The 19,480-nt window shown below is 41.0% G+C and overlaps 1 protein-coding gene across 1 annotated transcript in view; it reads right to left on the minus strand.

Annotated features, from left to right (window-relative positions):
* LOC126483643 (golgin subfamily A member 2-like) overlaps positions 1-19,480 on the minus strand; it is a 109,836-nt gene that overhangs the window by 63,143 nt on the left and 27,213 nt on the right. The window contains exon 3 of the mRNA XM_050106700.1: positions 17,427-18,428. Coding sequence (XP_049962657.1) covers positions 17,427-18,428 — 1,002 coding nt within the window. The remainder of the gene's footprint in view (positions 1-17,426; positions 18,429-19,480) is intronic.

The raw sequence follows: 19,480 nt of genomic DNA on the forward strand, positions 1-19,480 counted from the left end.
GTTCACGTTTTATGGCTGCAGTATTATTCTGCAGTAGCAGGATACAGTAATATTCTTTGTTAGAGTATTGGTTCTTACCAGTCAAAGGTACAAAAATTTAACTGAGAACAAAAACAATGAAAAATTCCCGGGTTTTTCCCGGTTTTCTCTCGGATGAAAAAATTCCCGGGTTTTTACCGGATCTCCCGGTTGTCCTGGTTCGTAGACACCCTGTTCATTAGAATACCAACCTTTCAAAAGAGGAAAGGACAGCCACACACAGCCTAAAAACAGATCATGATCTAATCATCGTCCCTGCAGACAAAGTTGCCACCACTGTCATAATGAGTACTAGGCTGAAGGCCTCTGGCATTGTCTGACTTGGCTACCTATAAACTATGCCAGAGTGATCCCATACCAGAATACCAACATAATGTCAAATTCCTGCTTAAAGCCTTAGGTTCCTTCCAGAGTCTCTCCCTTGAATCCATTTTCCTACTCACCCTATGACATCCCACATACCCACCTTCTACATGCTCCCTGAAATTCACAAGCCCAACAAACCTGGACGCCGCATTGTAGCCAGTTATTGTGCCGCCATTGGAAGGATTTTGACTCTCATTGATCAACACCTCCAACCAGATGCCCGTAATCCAGTTTCCCAGGTCAAGGATACCAACCACTCCTTTCACCGACTCTCCATCATTCCGACTCCTTTATCTGCTGAATTCCTACTCATCACTGTTGATCCAACTCCCTATGCACCAACATCCATCATGCCCATAGTCTTAATGCTATTGAACACCACTCTTCCCAATGTTCTTCAGACTCCAAACCCACTACCTCATTCCTAATACACCTTACTAACTTTATCCTACCTCACAACTACTACTCCTTTGAAGTGAAGGTATACAAACAAACCCACAGCACAGCAAACCTGTTCATAGGTCATCTAGAGGAAACCTTCCTTGCCTCCTAAAACCCCAAACCACTGGAATGGTTCACATTCATTGATGAAATCTTCATGATCTGGACTCAAAAAGCCAAGACACCTTATCCTCATTCCTTCACAACCTCAGCACCTTCTCTCCCATCTGCTTCATCTGGTTTTCCTCAAACCAGCACACCACCTTCATAGACTTGAACACCTCCTCTCTGATGGCTCTATCCACACCTCTGTCCACATCAAACCCTACAACAGTACCTGCAATTTGACAGTTGCCACCCTCTCCACATCAAAAAAATCCATCCCACACAGCCGTGCCACCTGCAGATGGCATATCAACAGTACCAACAACTCCCTTTGTCAGTATGCTGATGGTCTTCACAAACATGTCCCCTATCCTCTTACCACCACCAGAGCCATCTACAAAAAGAGTGCCTCTTCGTTACCCAAACTCCCCCCCCCCCGACTGGAACAACTGAATCACATCATGCCTTGAAATAAGGGACATCCTACCAAAGATCCTTCCTACCCCTTCTACAGTGGTGTTCTGTCACTCACCCAACCTCCACAATAACCCATTCCATCCTTATGCCACTCCAAATCCCAACCCCTTGGCACAGAGGTGTGAAAGACCCAGGTGCAAAACCTGTCCAATCCACCGACATAGCATTTCATATCTCAGTCCTGTCACAGGTTCATCTTACATCATTAGAGGCAGGGCCACCAGTGAAAGCATCAATGTTCTGCTGCAACCACTGTACATCTTTCTCGATTGGTATGACTACCAACCAGCTGTCCACCAGAATGAATGGCCACCCCCCAAACTGTGGGCAAGAGCAAAGTAGACCTCCCTGTAGTACAATATGCAGATGTATATGACATGCTTGATTTCAATGGCTGCTTCATGGCCTGGGGCACCTGGATCCTCCCCTCAACCACCAGCTTTTCTGAACTGCATAGATGGGAGTTACAACACATTCTCCATTCCTGAAAATATCCTGGCCTCAACCTACGGTAATTTACTTTTCCCACATCCTCCACCCAACAGTTTCCACCCCCTTGTCCTATCACCTCCTCCCATTTCACATTCTCTCACCCTCTTCGTGTGCCACCCTCTGCCAATGTACCCGCTTGTCCTTTCACCTTCCCTGCTACTCTCCTTTTCCTCTGCCCATTTTACATCCCGATGTTGCACCTGACAGTCTAGCCCCTGCATGCTCTGCCAGACAGCACTCTTCTCTGCTTCCACCCTTACCCTGCTATTTCCCCCCCTCCCCCCCCCCCCCTCTCTCTCTCTCTCTCTCTCTCTCTCTCTCTCTCTCTCTCTCTCTCTCTCTCCTCTTCCCTTCCCTTCCCCACCCATTCCAGACTGCTGCTGAAGTGACAGTCACATTCCGATCAGAGCTGCCAGTGGTAGAGGTCATGTGTGCATGAGGTGTGCTTGCTTGTGTGTGTGTTTTCTTTGTTGAAGGCAGTTTTGGCCAAAAGCTGTAATGTGTAACAGTATTTCTGTTGTGTGTGTCTGCAACTCAATGGGTCATCTTTAAAATGAGTAGCAATGTAGCAATCTATCCTTCCCCCAACTTTGTTACACATTTAACAATGTGTTCCTTATATTTGTAGAAGCTTGTTGTATCGTTTGTGACTAGGAAATGCAAATTAAATGAGTGCTGTGATATACATAATTACAATACTGGAAGTAAATGTAACTACTTCATGCAGAGGACAAAATTAAAATTAACCTCTCAATAGTCCTTAGAGTAATGAGCAAATATGGTCCAACAAGCTGCCACGTAGTTTAGAAATTTGTGAAGCAAAGCTGTTCCCCAGGGAGTTGAAAACTTTCCTAGTAAACTGATGTTTGTATTCATTCAGTGAATTCCAAGCTACAAGTCATCTGTTGCAGTATGTGATATATTTAGAATATTAAGATGAATACATGCACCCCTGCTACAATATATGCAAGTATTATTTTTATCAATTTATAACTCTGCCTATGTTTGATGTTTGGTGTAGTCTTCAAGCTCAGTGATTTCTTGAAAAAATGTAAATAAATAAAATTTATATGTAATTAGCCCTTAAAAAAACTCTAAATGGCCAGCTTGCAGCTGTACAAATAATTTTATTTAGTTTTGTATCAGTATTCTATGTTTGTTCTGTTGTACTGTTCCACATCATAATATTAATTGTGAATTTGATCTATGGATCAGGGTAACTAACTTAAAAAATATAAACTTCACCCACAACTCCCATTGGCATTGACTGACCACCTTGCCATCCTTTGCAATTGGTGTCACTGGATGTGGTATGGAGGAGTGTGGCATCACCACAGTGCTTTCCAGGCTGTTGTCAGTTTTAATGGCCTGGAGCCACTATTATTTAGTCAATTGGCATCACTAGGCTGAGTGCACCGCATCCAGTCCTCACCAAAGAAAAATATCTGATAGTACCAGGAATCAAACCCAGTCCTGACACCTCAGCTTTGGAGGCAGACTTACTCTATTAAATTTGCATGGCATAAGCATTGCCACCTTTTATCAGTCAAGAAGGCTTGGAGAGTGTTTCTGCTAGAAAGAGAAGATAGGCAATTGTATGCATTTCATTTACAGAATCAACTGACATCACGTAGTTCCAGTAATACAGACATAGAGGAATTCTGGCAAAGATTAAATAGACTGTAAATCGTGGACTGAAGAACAATGTGCCTAGTAAGTGGATTAAGGACCTACCATGGTTTAAGAACATAATTAGGAAAATGCTGAGCAAGCGAAGACTATTGCACTTTTGATTCAAAGAAGGACATGCAAATGATGACAGGCAAAGGTTAGTAGTTATTTGTGCTTCTGTGAAAAGATCTATGCACGAGGCACTCATTACTATCACTCTTGTAACATAGGTAAATATCTGGCCAAGAACACGAGAGAATTATAGTCCTATATAAAATTTCTAAGTGGGTCTAATGTTTCCATCCAATCACTTACTGACCAGTCTGATGTGACAGCACAAGATAGCAAAACAAAAGCTGAAGTTTTAAATTTTGCATTAAAGAAATCATTCACATAGGAGAATCTTACAAACATACTGTCATGTGACCATGGAACAGACTACTATATGAGTGACACAGTGACAAGCATTCCTGGCATAGACAAACAACTGAAAGCACTGAAAACAAATGTCACCAGGTGTCAATGGAATTCCAATTCGGTTTTACAAAAAGTACTCTACAGTACTGGGCCCTTGCTTAGCTTGCATTTATGACACACCTCTGGCCCCACAAAAAAGTCCCAAGTGACTGGGAAAAAGCGCAGGTGATTCCTGTACATAAAAAGGGTAAAATAAGGAACCCACAAAATTACAGATCGCTATTCTTAATACCAGTTTGTTGTAGAATTCAAGATATTCTCAGTTTAAATAAAATAAATTTCCTTGAGACTGAGAAGCTTATGCCCACAAATCAGAAAGGTTTTAGAAAGCATTGCTCCTGCAAAACTCAGCTGACCTTTTCCTCACACAATACACTGTGAACTATGGATGAAGGGTAACAGGTAGATTCCATATTTTTAGATTTCCGGGAAGCATTTAACACGGCATCCCACTGGAGACTGTTAATAAACATATGAGCATATGGAATAGGTTTCCAGATATGTAAGGGGCTCACAGACTACTTAAGCAATATAACCCAGTAAGTCATCCTCGACAGTGAGTGTTCATTAGTGACAAGTGTACCATCAGACCTGCTCCAAGGAAGCATGATAGGACCGCTATTTTTTTCTGTTCACATAAATGATCTGATGGACAGGGTGAGCAACAATTTACCGTAGTTTGCTGATGATGCCATGGTGAATGGGAAGGTGTTGAAGTTCAAGGTTTGTAGAATGATACAAGGTGACCTAGATAAAATATCTAGATGGTGTGATGAATAGTAGCTTTCTCTAAATCTATAAAAATGCAAGTTAATGTGGATGAGTAGGAAAAGCCAACCTGTAATGTTCAGAAACAACATTAGTAGTGTCCACCCTGACACAGTCACATCGTTTAAATATCTGGGTGAAACATTGTAAAGTGATAGGAAATGGAATGAGAATTATGGTAGAGAAGGTAAGTGACTGACTTTGGTTTATTGGGAGAACTTTGGGAATAGGTGGTTCACCTATAAAGGAGACCACACATAGGACACTAGTGCAACCTATTCTTGAGTAATGCTTGAGTTTGGGGTCCACACCAGGTCGCACTAAAGGAAGACATTGAAGCAATTCAGAGGCAGGCTGCTATAATTGTTATCAGTAGCTTCAAACAACATGCTTCAGGAACTCAAATGGGAATTCCTGGAGTGAAGGTGTTATTTTTGGGGAACACTATTGAAAAATTTAGAGAACCGACATTTGAGGCTGACTGTCACACTATTTTACTACCACCAATATACATTTTGCATAACTATTACAAAGACAAGATATGAGAAATTTGGGCTCACATGGAGGCACGCAGACAGTCATTTTCCCCTACTGCAGGTGGAATTGGAGAGGACAAGACTAGCAGTGGTACAAGGTACCTTCTTCCGTATACCCTACAGTGGCTTGTGGAGTATGTACATAGATGTAGATGTATAGTGATAGTTTATTGCTAATACAGTATACAGATTATATTTATGTGATGTCTCTGGCTTGTGTTAATGTGCATCTTGACTCATTTCCCATCTATGAAGATTCTTTATCTTGATGGGATTTACAGAACACAATGAATGAATGTAGTGCAACGCGAGTTGAAATCTTTCAAAGAGGGTAAATGGTTGATCAATGAAGACCAATGGCATGAGGATGTGTGTGGGGGATGGGGGGGGGGGACCTTCCTCAACAACAGATGACCACCATGTGGAGAGTCTAGTGGTGATTCACATACATATTGTTTGTTGATAGAGAGGTTTTGACTGAACTCATGGAACAAAATTGTAATGAAAGAACTTTACATGAATTGTGCCATTACAAAATTCATCCCTTGGTCATTGAAAGGTGAAAGGAACTGTATAGCATGAATATCAGTCAGGAGATGGTTGAGAATGCAAACAGTGATTAAATTTGCTGGTTATGTTGTGGCAGAAGATAGACTTGTCTAGGACAATAACACTGAAGCAAAAATGAAATGTCATGGTAGGTTGGGAAGCAGTTCATCACTTGACCAGAGAAAGCAAGAATGCACTTATTCAACATCAAGGTTCTGAAAATTGGAAAGTTAGTGAATATCTTGAATTTATAACACTGCTGTAGAAGGGTTTTAACAAGTTTGCAAGAACTTTGCAGAAAGAGGTCTGAATTGTAGGGAAATATTTAGATTCTGTATCATAAAAGCATACCATATAACAAATTGCTTATGATATAGGAAAGCAGCAAAATATTGCACAACTCTTGTGTCCACTTACACCATTCTCCTAATTTGCCACCGGAAGACCTCATCCTGTTTCTCAATATCACAATCAAGTAAAACAGAAAATGTTTTCAGAGAACAGACAGGATTCAGATATGTGAGAACTTGACACCTTCCAAAGAATGCATTTCAGCAAGGAAATAAAAGTTGGTAATGGTGAGTCACCAGAGAGGGGACTATTTTATAATGACAGATTTCAATATGCTGCATGATAAAAAATAAAATGCCTGTAGCACAAGGTTGGTTCTTATTTAAAACCTCCCACACATTCATTTTTTATTATTTTTTGGTTAAATTTTAACATACCAGCAAAAGATGAGCCAAAGGGTCTAATCCGCCAGCCCAGTTTTGGCAACGGTAGCAGAGGACAATGCTTCTTCAAAGTGACTCAAGCCAGTTTTGATTTGTATTTGCACAATTCATGCGAACATTATGGAATGAGAACATCAACAGTTAACTCTAACATTATCAAAAGGCTTGACTGCTACTCACCATATAGAGGAGATGCAGAGTCACTGACACATACAATGAAAAGACTGCTATACATCAAAGCTTTCAGCCATAAGGCCTTCTTCTGAAGTAGAAAACACACACACACACACACACACACACACACACACACACACACACACACACACACACATTCTCACAAGCATAACTCTCAGACACACGATCACTGCATCTAGCTACTGTAGCTGGACTGTGAACTGCAACAGCACATGATGGGAGAAATAAATTGGCATTGGTGGTGGGGGGAGAGGAGGAGGCTGGGGCAGGCAAAGACAGCACAGTAGGGGTGGGGAAGTTGTGCTGCTTGATGGAACATGCAGGGATGTGGTGGGGGTCAGAGAAGGGCTGCTAGGTTCTGTCAGGAAGTTTGATTGAGGGTGGGGGGGGGGGGGGGGGGGGGGAGGGGTCAGGGTGGGGAGCAGAAAAGGAGGGAAGTACAGGAGGGGAAAAGACTAGTGGTAATGTTCTTGAGATAGAAGGTTGTGTAATGCTGAGATGGGAGCAGGGAGAGGGTTAGGTAGGTGAAGAACAGGGACTAGCGAAGTCTGAGGCCAGGGGGTTTATGGGTACATAGGATATCTTGCAGGAAGAGCTCCATCTGTGCAATTCTGAAAAGTTAGTGGTGGCAGAAAAGATCCAGATGGCACAGGTTATGAAGCAGTCATTGAAGTGAAGTACAATGTGCTGATCTCCCATTCCTTATCTCACAAGTTACCTACCTGCCATCTGGACACAAAGGAGGACCCCCCGCCCAGTGACACAGAAGTACCACGCAGACTGGAACATCTGAATCACATTCTTCCCCAGGGTTTTGACTACCTTTGTGCACTGAAATGAGGAATGTCCTCCCAACCATCCTCACCACCCTTCACACTGTGGTATTCCATTGCCCACTAAACCTGTGCAGTATCCTTGTCCATCACTACTTCACCCCTTACCTCAATGCTCATATTCCTGCAACAGATCTAAATGCAAGACCTGTCCCATATTTCCTCCCACCACCACATACTCCAGCCTGGTCACAAGCATCTCCTACTCTGTCAAAGGAAGGGCTACTTGGGAAAGCAGTGAGGTGATATACCAATTAAGCTGCAACCATTGTGCTGTTTTCTACATGGGCATGACAATTAACAAGCTGTTTGCCTGCATGAAGGACCACGGACAAACTGTGTCTAACAGACTGCTGGACCACCCAGCTCCTGAACATGCTGTCCAACAAAATGTACTTCACTTCAATGATTGCTTCACTGCCTGTGTCATCTGGCCCTTCTGTCACACCAGCCTTTCTGTATTGTACAGGTGAGAACTCTCCCTGCAATACACCCTACATTCCCGTAACACGCCAGGTCTCAACCTTCGTTAGCCCCCGTCACTCACCTTTGCATCCCCTTCCCCGTTCCCACTCCAGCAGTAAACAGTCTTCTATTCCATTACTATTTTTTCCCCTCCTCTGTTTCTCTCCTCTTCCACTCCTCTCCCTCCCCTTCTCCAAACCACATGAATGAACCTGGCAGCCCAACTCTGTCTTAGCACGTTCCTAAGTCCCTGCATGATCCCACAAGCAGCACTACACCTTTCCCCACCCCTTCCCTGCTATTCCTCCCCTCCCCTTCCCTGCCCCCCCCCCCCCCCCACACACACACCAGATTGCTTCTCCCATCAGCTGGTGTTGCTGTTAGCAGTCCAGCGACAGACAGTGGCCATGTGTGTGTGAGATGTGCTTGTGTGAATGTCTGTCCGTTTTCTAGTTCAGAAGAAGGCCTTTAGACTGAAAGCTTAAATGTACAATAGCCTTTTAATTGAGCCTGTCTATGATTCAATATCTTCTCTGTATGGTAGCAAGCTATCCTTTTCATAATATTGTTGTTATTCAATCCTGTATTTTTCTGTATTTTTCTGAACATTTAACCCTGGGTTTTCAACTTGATTTTCCTGAATACAAGTACTTGGTTTCTCACTCTCAATTAGGATAACTTTTCTCTGATATTGTTTACACACAGTGACACGCCAAAACATTAGGACCAAGGCCCACCACGAGCCTGAATGCCATCTGGTGGTGTAGCAAGCACATGATGTGGTAAGGAAGGTGTATAAGTGAAAATATGGGCTGTAAATGGGGAAGTCCACTGAAATAAGGGACTCTGCCGAAGGACGGATTCCCCCTCAAGGGTATATCTACTTTTTCTGAGGAGCTTGACTCAATGCAAAAACAGATCCTTTTAGAGGTGAGGGGGATTAGTACTCCTCCTTGGACCATCCAATTCACATGAAAATGTGTGTCAGATGGAACAAGTGACATGTTCCATGCAAAGGAGTGCGTGACACATGGGAAGCTGTGTAGTGAATGGAGCCTCAGGAATACCAGGTAATTGCCTCGGGCAATTAGCCTTACAATGGTGCAGTGCTCTGCTGGTATCGACAAATATATCCCCAATTCTCAAGGGACCAAAAAGAAACAAATCCAAAAATTAAGGGACTTGATGATTTCTCAAATACCCAACTATCAGGCAATTAATAAATGGAAACTGTTTCGACAACTGGATTGGGGGAAGGACTAGTACAAAAAGTGGAAAACATCACTGGGATGTTGGACCAGACTTCCTAAGAACAAACATAGACAAAGGTCTTGAATATTAGACCTTCGAGAAAAGACTCTCTAAGATTGAAGTGGGTAAAGAGATTCCTCCCACCTATAAGGCACAGAATAAGAGAACAAGGCAGGAGTCCTTAACTCTCACTTTCCAGGATAACCAAGTCCAGAAAAAGCAGAGGCAGGAAACAGGGAAATAGTTTTTAGGGTGGCGATAATCCAACAAGGACAGCCACTTAATACCATCACCCTGCAGCAGGAGGAGCTAGTTCAGATGGCTCTCGTTGATAAGACTGGGAAAGGTGCAAGTCAAGGCCCCAAATTAGGAAGGGCCTATCTGGACAAAGGTGCTCTAAACTTTGTGGAGCGATAAGAACAAGAAATTGACTGAAGGATATGGTGTCCAAGATAGCTCCATGGGAGGAGGCAAAGCTGCTGGTCAGTTCCAGGAAAAGTGTTATAGTCAAAACTGTAGCTGGATCAGAAGGCAGCATGTAGAACTTTGGACAAAGAACAAAAAACAAAAACATGAAAATCATGTTTAAAGATAACTTCTACAATGCCGGGCTTGAACAGTAAGTTTAATGGCTGGCCATGGAAACTACAAGCAACATCTATACATAATGGGAATAGAGAAAGAAGTTCCCAAATGTAGACTATGTGGTGCACGCGATGAAAGCACACATTCACTCTTCCAATGCGATGCATGGAAGGCAAAAAACACAAAATATTTGCATCACAAATTCCTGAAGTGATTGTGTTTAATGAAGCACTAGTAAAGGGCACTGGATGGCTTTACTAGAATGACATGGAGAGAGACCACACAATAAACTTAGTTTTGGTTTCGGCGACAGGAGAAGACCGCTGTTGTTATGTCTCTCCGATTAAATCAAATCAAGGGCAGTTTTTTATGGCTGGGCACCTTGGAGTTAGCATTTCAGAATCTGCAAAGCTGGCCAACTGTTTGCAAGCAAATGTTGTGAGCAGCTAAAGAAAGTGGTTGAAGCTATGAGTAAGCAACAAGGTGTTGGACATCCATATCTCATCACTATAATATGTGGAGGCTTTCCCACACTGTACAGTGAGATAGGCAACCACTTCTGGCAGACCTGATAATGGAATACAACACTGTTACAAACACAAGTGTTTCAGAGCACACCATTCAGTCGATATAACTGTACTTCGGGTTCTGCAGCAGATGACCCCCATTGTGTTCCCATGTTGACCAATGACACTGACAGTAACAACTGCAGTGGGCACAGGATCATGTAGTTACAGTCGTTTGAGAAGCAGAACTGTGAATTCACACTGATGTCTTCGCCACCAAATTCACCTGATCCGAACCCCATGGAACACACCTATGACACTATCGGGTGCCAGCTCCATGGTCACAAACCACTGGTCTATAATTTATGGGAATTGGACTTCTGCACAGACATCTGGTGCCACCTACCTTAAAAAACCTGCTGACGACTTGTCTCTATACTAACTAATTAAAAGATCAGGCTTCATGGTGCACACTTCATCAATCAAGTGCTTTAGTATCCTCAACGTAAGTCTATATTTGATGTCAGAACATAGTAGTCGGTTGATAACAACCTGCTCTCTTGGCTCTTAATGTTGGCTTTCACAAACCAAAATTGACACATTCCCTACAGGTAGCTCCTAAACTGGCCCCATGAAGCAGAGTGCACTCCATTTCAGTCCTCCCACCAAGGAAAAAATCTTGGCAGTACTGGGAATGTAAGTCATGTACCCCGTACATCTGTCAGACAGACTGTCCACTCGGGTACAGAGGAAGACAGATGACGCTGGTGCCTGTACATGAAATATTAAGTTTAATATACAATCAGTGCAGCCCCAAGTTCCTGAACTACGACACTGTTGTTGTGTGGTCTTCAGTCCTGAAACTGGTTTGTGCAGCTCTCCATGCTACTCCATCCTGTGCAAGCTTCTTCATCTCCCAGTACCTACTGCAACCTACATCCTTCTGAATATGCTTAGTGTATTCATCTCTTGGTCTCCCTCTACGACTTTTACCCTCCACGCTGCCCTCCAATACTAAATTGGTGATCCCTTGATGCCTCAGAACATGTCCTACCAACCGATCCCTTCTTCTGGTCAAGTTGTGCCACAAACTTCTTTTCTCCCCAATCCTATTCAATACTTCCTCATTAGTTATGTGATCTACCCATCTAATCTTCAGCATTCTTCTGTAGCACCACATTTCGAAAGCTTCTATTCTCTTCTTGTCCAAACTATTTCTTGTCCATGTTTCACTTCCATACATGGCTACACTCCATACAAATACTTTCAGAAATGACTTCCTGACACTTAAATCTATACTCAATGTTAACAAATTTCTCTTCTTCAGAAACACTTTCCTTGCCACTGCCAGTCTACATTTTATATCCTCTCTACTTCGACCATCATCAGTTATTTTGCTCCCCAAATAGCAAAACTCCTTTACTACTTTAAGTGTCTCATTTACTAATCTAATTCCCTCAGCATCACCCGACTTAATTCGACTACATTCCATTATCCTCGTTTTGCTTTTGTTGATGTTCATCTTATATCCTCCTTTCCAGACACTGTCCATTCCGTTCAACTGCTCTTCCAAGTCCTTTGCTGTCTCTGACAGAATTACAATGTCATCGGCGAACCTCAAAGTTTTTATTTCTTCTCCATGAATTTTAATACCTACTCCAAATTTTTCTTTTGTTTCCTTTACTGCTTGCTCAATATACAGATTGAACAACATCGGGGAGAGGCTACAACCCTGTCTTACTCCCTTCCCAACCACTGCTTCCCTTTCATGTCCCTCGACTCTTATAACTGCCATCTGGTTTCTGTACAAATTGTAAATAGCCTTTCGCTCCCTGTATTTTACCCCTGCCACCTTTAGAATTTGAAAGAGAGTATTCCAGTCAACATTGTCAAAAGCTTTCTCTAAGTCTACAAATGCTAGAAACGTAGGTTTGCCTTTGCTTAATCTTTCTTCTAACAAGGGAACCTCCCCATCGCACCCCCCTCAGATTTAGTTATAAGTTGGCACAGTGGATAGGCCTTGAAAAACTGAACACAGATCAATTGAGAAAACAGGAAGAAGTTGTGTGGAACTGTGAAAAAATAAGCAAAATATACAAATTGAGTAGTTCATGGGAACATATGCAACATCAAGGACAATAGGATCGCAGCAGCGCCATGGTCTCGTGGTAACGTGAGCAGCTATGGAACGAAAGGTCCTTGGTTCAAATCTTCCATTGAGTGAAAATTTTTATTTTTTATTTTCAGTTTATGTGACAAACTCTTATGTTTTCATCACTTTTTTGGGAGTGATTATCACATCCACAAGAAAACCTAAATCGGGCACGGTAGAAGAATCGCCAAGTGTACAAGTTAGGTGGGTCAACAACATATTCCTGTCATGTGGTGCACATGCCGTCACCAGTGTCGTATAGAATATATCAGATGTGTTTTCCTGTGGAGGAATCGGTTGACCTATGACCTTGCGATCAAATGTTTACGGTTCCCATTGGAGAGGCACGTGCTTTAGTCTACTAATCGCATGGTTTTGCGATGCGGTCGCAAAACACAGACACTAAACTTATTACAGTGAACAGAGACGTCAATGAACGAACGGACAGATAATAACTATGCAAAAATAAATAAAGTAAAATTTTCACTCCAGGGAAGACTTGAACCAAGGACCTCTCGTTCTGCAGCTGCTCACGCTACCACGGGACCACGGCGCTCCTGAGCCATTGTGCATGATGTTGCCTATGTGGCCCATGGACTACTCAGTTTGTATATTTTGCTTATTTTTTCACAGTTCCACACAACTTCTTCCTGTTTTCTCAATTGATCTGTGTTCAGTTTATCAAGGCCTATCCACTGTGCCAACTTATAACTAAATCTGAGGGGGGTGCGATGGGGAGGTTCCCTTGTAAGATAAGTCGTAAGGTCAGTATTGCCTCACGTGTTCCAACATTTCTACGGAATCCAAACTGATCTTCCCCGAGGTCAGCTTCTACTAGTTTTTCCATTCGTCTGTAAAGAATTCGTGTTAGTACCTTGCAGCTGTGGCTTATTAAACTGATTGTTCGGTAATTTTCACATCTGTCAACACCTGCTTTCTTTGGGATTGGAATTATTATGTTCTTCTTGAAGTCTGAGGGTATTTCGCCTGTTTCATACATCTTGCTCACCAGATGGTAGAGTTTTGTCAGGACTGGCTCTCCCAAGGCCGTCAGTAGTTCCAATGGAATGTTGTCTACTCCGGGGGCCTTGTTTCGACTCAGGTCTTTCAGTGCTCTGTCAAACTCTTCACGCAGTATCGTATCTCCCATTTCATCTTCATCTACATCCTCTTCCATTTCCATAATATTGTCTTCAAGTACATCGCCCTTGTATAGGCCCTCTATATACTCCTTCCACCTTTCTGCTTTCCCTTCTTTGCTTAGAACTGGGTTTCCATCTGAGCTCTTGATATTCATACAAGTGGATCTTTATCTCCAAAGGTCTCTTTAATTTTCCTGTAGGCAGTATCTATCTTACCCCTAGTGAGATAAGCCTCTACATCCTTACATTTGTCCTCTAGCCATCCCTGCTTAGCCATTTTGCACTTCCTGTCGATCTCATTTTTGAGACGTTTATATTCCTTTTTGCCTGCTTCATTTACTATGACAATAACAAATTCAAAATCAATAGCTTAAGTAAGAGTTTTCACTTTATTTATTCAACATGAAATGAATTTGATGAGATATATCATTCTTGATTACTTTTCAGATCCTTCCTGGCTTCAGAGAAATGTTCTTTCAGAATTATATTCAGTTTGTCAGTCAGCATGGCAGAGCTTGTCAATAGACTCAAATCTTCAACCATTTAGATACATATCCAGTTTCTGAAAGAGCAAATAGTCTGGAAGTGACTAATCTGACAGATAAGATTAATGGTAAAATGTTGGGAAATGAACAAATGATTTACTGTTGCCAAATGAGCTGAGAAATTTTACTGCAGAAAAAACTTATGAGAAATCAAAGCAATTTAATATAAATTACTGGACTTGCGCTGGTGAGTAGTTACATTTCCTGATAGAAGAGTCCTTAGTTATTGTTCTACCTGGTGACTAAATTCTTTGCAGACAATGTCACTACTAGTGAAAAACACTGTCAACATTGTCCTTGTCATGACTTTTGAAATAGAGGAAAAGGAAATTTTGTATGGGGTTTAATATCCCAGCAATGAGGTCAATGAAGAAGGAGCACAAGTTTTGAAAGGAGGATGATGGAGAAGGGAATCACACATGTCCTTTACAAGCTGAATCATACCAGCATTTACCCTAAGCCAGTGGTATTCAATTTGTGTGCTGCAATGCTCTGGTGCACAATGATTGATCATCTGGGGTGCCACGGATTTGTTTCGCAGTTAGGGGCAAAGAAGACAGTGTGGGAAATTCCATTTCAGATGTCAACATGTGAGGCCTCCAAGGAATTCCACATTAGATGTTGGCCAGCCTGCATAAGCAGTCGTAACCTCAAAATTGAACTGTCATGTGTTACACTTACATTTATTGCTGTGTTTGCAATCCATTTTTTATTATATTGTGACATTGTTATACAGCTGATAAACTATGGAAAAGTTTTTAAAATTTGTTAAGTGGAAGCAAAAAGTGAGAACCTGCTGAGCACAACAAGGAAAGTGGTAATGAGAGGAAACACAAGTATAGAAAATATGATAACAGTAACTTAGATTTTGGTTTCATGTGCTCTGTTGTGAAAAACGATAACTGTTCACATTGTGTTGTGTCTCTGAAAGTACTTTGTTTTTATATCCTACCTAGCAAATTAAAGTATCAGTTCATAAGAATAACATGGTCAAACCAAGAACATATTTTTCTAAGAAACTGAGCCAAATGAAAGAACAAAAAGCATCATTTTCAAAGCAGGCAAAAATCTTGAATAAAGCACTTCTAGCATCCTACAATGTAGTTTACTGATTAGGAACACGTTACGAAGCCCATACGACTGCGGAAAAACTAATTCTACCATGTGCTACTAATGCTTGTAGAGTCCAAATTTTCCCCATTTGTTTGTATAACACTACAGTTAGTCGTTGAATTCACGATTTGGGAGACAATCATCATGAACAAATTATAGAAAAAATTATAGGAAGGGAGTTAAGTTTGCAGTTTGATAGGACCACTGATAGCAGTAGAGATGCTCCTTTAAATTGCTATGTGTGATTTACTAATGACGAAGTTATGATTTTTCTTTTGGGGGGGGGGGGGGGGGAGGGGGGGCAAAGATTAGATCATAATAGAGGACAACTGCATGACAGAATATCAAATTAACAGGGTACATCGTGTTGGCGTGTGTACTGATGGTGCATGATCCATGTTGGGGTGTTACAGTGATCTACAAACACTCATCAGTGGCACAGATTCTGATATGTGGATGTACTGCATTATCCACGGAGAAGCACTTGCATCACATTTGAGTGTTGACATGAATCAAGTGCTGCAAACTGTCATAAATGCAGTGAATGTTATTAAAACTTATCCTCAGAAAGCTAGATTTTTTAGACAAATGCATCACTATATGGGGACTGAACATACATCTCTGCTATTTCATATCAGCACTCATTGGCTTTCCAGGGGAAATGTATTATCACCAATTTTGAACTTAGGCAAGAGGTCAGTTCTTACGTGGAAGAAGAAAATCACATCATTGCTAAGTGCTTATTAGACACTGACTTTCTACTGAAGGTTGTATACTTATGTGATATATCTGAGAAGTTAAACTCACTGAATAAGTCTCTGCAAGAAACTGAACCTCTCTTCATTCATCTTATTGACAATGTTTTGGCCTTCAAAAGGAAGTTCTTCCTTTGAAGAGAAAAATGAACGATGGAGGAGAAATGAACTATTTCCCCAAGTTTGCAGTATTTTACAAAGGACAATGATATAGGATCATTACAGAATTTTTATAACTGAAGGACATTTATCTGATGTTTATGTTCATTTTAAAAAAATTCTTTCCTGAAAACTGTGATAGGTTTCAGTGGGTTCAAAATCCCTTCAGTAATGATTCTCCTTCCGGATTCAACACCGCAGAAGAGGAGGAACTGATAGAGCTTTCACCAGACTCTTCACTAAATGTGAAGTTTTCATGAATGATATTGCCAATATTTTGGTGTTCAGCACGAAAAGAGTTTCTAAGCTTGAGCCAGAAAGGTTTTAATTCCTTTTGCGACCTCCTATCTCTGTGAGAGTCAGTTTTCATTTGTGGCTGTAACCAAAACCGAATACAGATCAAGACTTTGAGTAGAGAAGGAAATGAGGGCATCTCATTTGATGCCAAGATTTGAGAAGTTGTGTAACAAGAAGAAAGGTCAAGTGTCGCTCTGAGGTGAGTAGTAATTTATTCACAACTTTTTTTTTATTAATTATTTCAGTTTATACAAGATATCTTACAAGGGAGCCATGGAAACAACACAGATGCTCAGAATGGGAGTCATAAACTCAAAAATGCTGAAAACCAGGCCTTAAATAATTTAGGATATCCACACAAAAACTAAATCTGCACAGCTGGACATAGCTTTAATGAATTTTGAAAAGTACAATGTTTTTCAGTCTTGAGGATGTTTCATAAATCCATTTTGGAACTTCTATGTTTTAAATCAGGATCTTTGTGTGAATTATTCACTAAAAAATATCAAGTCTTCCATTATCAATACATTCAGTAACAGTAACTACAGCGATGCTTCTAAACAAGGTTGTCCAAAAGGCATTGGATAGATAACATTAACAGTAAGCCTGGGCAAAAGATCAGTCCAGCAATTTAGACTGCACTCTGTATTCCAACTAGTTATTTATTTTGTTTCTATCCAATTCATAATTAAATGTTCGAGAGCTGTTAGAGTCTTATATAATTTATATTCACGCTTAATATTTACAACAGTTACAACAGTAACAATACTCACATGTTCCTTCAACTGTAAATGGAGTTGTTCATTCTTCTGCTGTTCCACAGCCAGCATAGCAGCCAGCTCCTGATTTCTGTGTTCAAGTTCTGATACACTATTTCTTTTATCATCAGAATTCCCATTAAATGTCTCGCTTATAAGATCATTAATTTGCAATGACATCTGACGGAGACTCTCTGTGCTCGACAAAGGCAATGACTTAGCAGCAGTTTCTTCACACACTAATTTTTGAGTAACATTCAACTTTTCTGGGTTGCTATGTGACATATTTTCTTCTCCTTTAGGATTTAATTTCTTGGCTTCCTCTACAGAAGACAACTGTGGCAATGCTTGCTCAACAGAAATATCATCCACAGTTTCTCTAGGTAAGTCTATGGAAGAAGAGTTATCAGAGGGTAGAGTCTGACGTTTCTGGTGAGCTGTTGTCACTTCTGCACAATTCCCTGTCTCATTGTTATGAAATGTAGATGCTATTTTTGTTGAATCAAACTCAAAAGAGTCTGACACATTTTCATTTTCGGGGTTTCCACCCATGTAATGTGTATCAGTTTGAACAATGTCAGCACCAGACTGTGGATTAGAAAATGCTTCTGTCACTTCGCTTGGACAAGGCTGACATTGTGACGATAAAGTAGTCACACCATTTACTGACTGCACTTTCTGGTAAATACTTTCCTGTGATATGAAACTAGAAGTTTGATAAGGAAAGGATGAATAATTACTGGAGTTCTCGGCAAGAGAATTTGATGTTGGAATGCTGTTGAAGAACATTTCTGCTTCATTATTAGTCGTCTGACTCGATGAAAACATGTCTGCAACACTAGGAGAGACTATCGGAGTAGTGCTCTGGAAAGAAATGTGCTGAGATAATGGATGTTGACTATTTTTGCTAGCCTCACAACTTCCATTTACTTCATTTCTGCTGAAACTGTTGCAGTACTCTTCACTGTTTTTTATTTCTGGACTTGGACAGTAGCTTCCATCATCAGAAGTCTGGCACTGGAAAACAGTCAATGGAATTGTAAGTACGGACAAATACAAGCATATGTAAAGATGTTCATATTGGCACTCACAAAAAGGAAATATAAGACAGGTATAATCTGTTGACTTATAGGCAGCCTGTCAATTATGAATGGCAGTGAACAAGGCCAGACATTTATTTACTGACTAGTTTACATTTACTGTTATATATTTTACAGGAAAAGTGTAACTGCCATTGTGAGCTCAAACATCTAAACAAATAAAAACAGTGCATCACAAGTAATAAATAATAAAAGAACATAATTTAATTGGATACATAAAAAATTTACTCACCAAGTGGCAGCAGAGCACACACAAAAGACTGTTGTGGTTGGCAAGCTTTCACTTGGGGAAGGAAGAAGGGTGAAGGAAAAGGACTGGAGAGGTCTAGAAAGAGGGGTAGATTTTGGCAAAGTCACTCAGAACTGCAGGTCAGACATCTAGGAAAAGAAGTAGATTTTGGGAAAGTCAGAGAGAGCCAGTAAGGGGGACTTACTGTACGATAAGTCGCCCCTGACCCACAGTTCTGGGCGATTTTCCCAAAATCTACCTCAGTTCCTAGACCTCTCCAGTCCTTTTCCTTCACCTTTCTTCCTTTCCCTTCAACACTTTTGCCTGAAGAAGGAGCCACTGGCTCCAAAAGCTTGCCAGTCACAACAGCCTTTTATGTGTGTGTTTTCTGCCGCTGTTTGGTGAGTAGATTTTTTTATATATCATATTAAATAATTTTATCAATAATTTTTTTTATGTTATAAAATAACTTCAGTATAACGTAAGACTACATTATGAAACCCAAGTCATGTCATTCTAATGCAGTATCTCAAGTATCAAAAGGTGGATCGACTCAAGAAAATCATAAAATTATGAGACAGTATTGCTGCCCAATACTTACCTTCAGAAGGCAAATATCAGTACTAGAGAAACACTTACAAATACACAATAGCCTTCTCACTTTTGTAACAAATTATTCCTTCCTCACGGAGGAGTGGGATGTATTAAAAGGATGAGCAGGTCACTCACAAATAAACCTA

The sequence above is a fragment of the Schistocerca serialis genome, chromosome 6 (genome assembly GCF_023864345.2).
Source record: "Schistocerca serialis cubense isolate TAMUIC-IGC-003099 chromosome 6, iqSchSeri2.2, whole genome shotgun sequence".
Lineage (NCBI taxonomy): Eukaryota > Metazoa > Arthropoda > Insecta > Orthoptera > Acrididae > Schistocerca > Schistocerca serialis.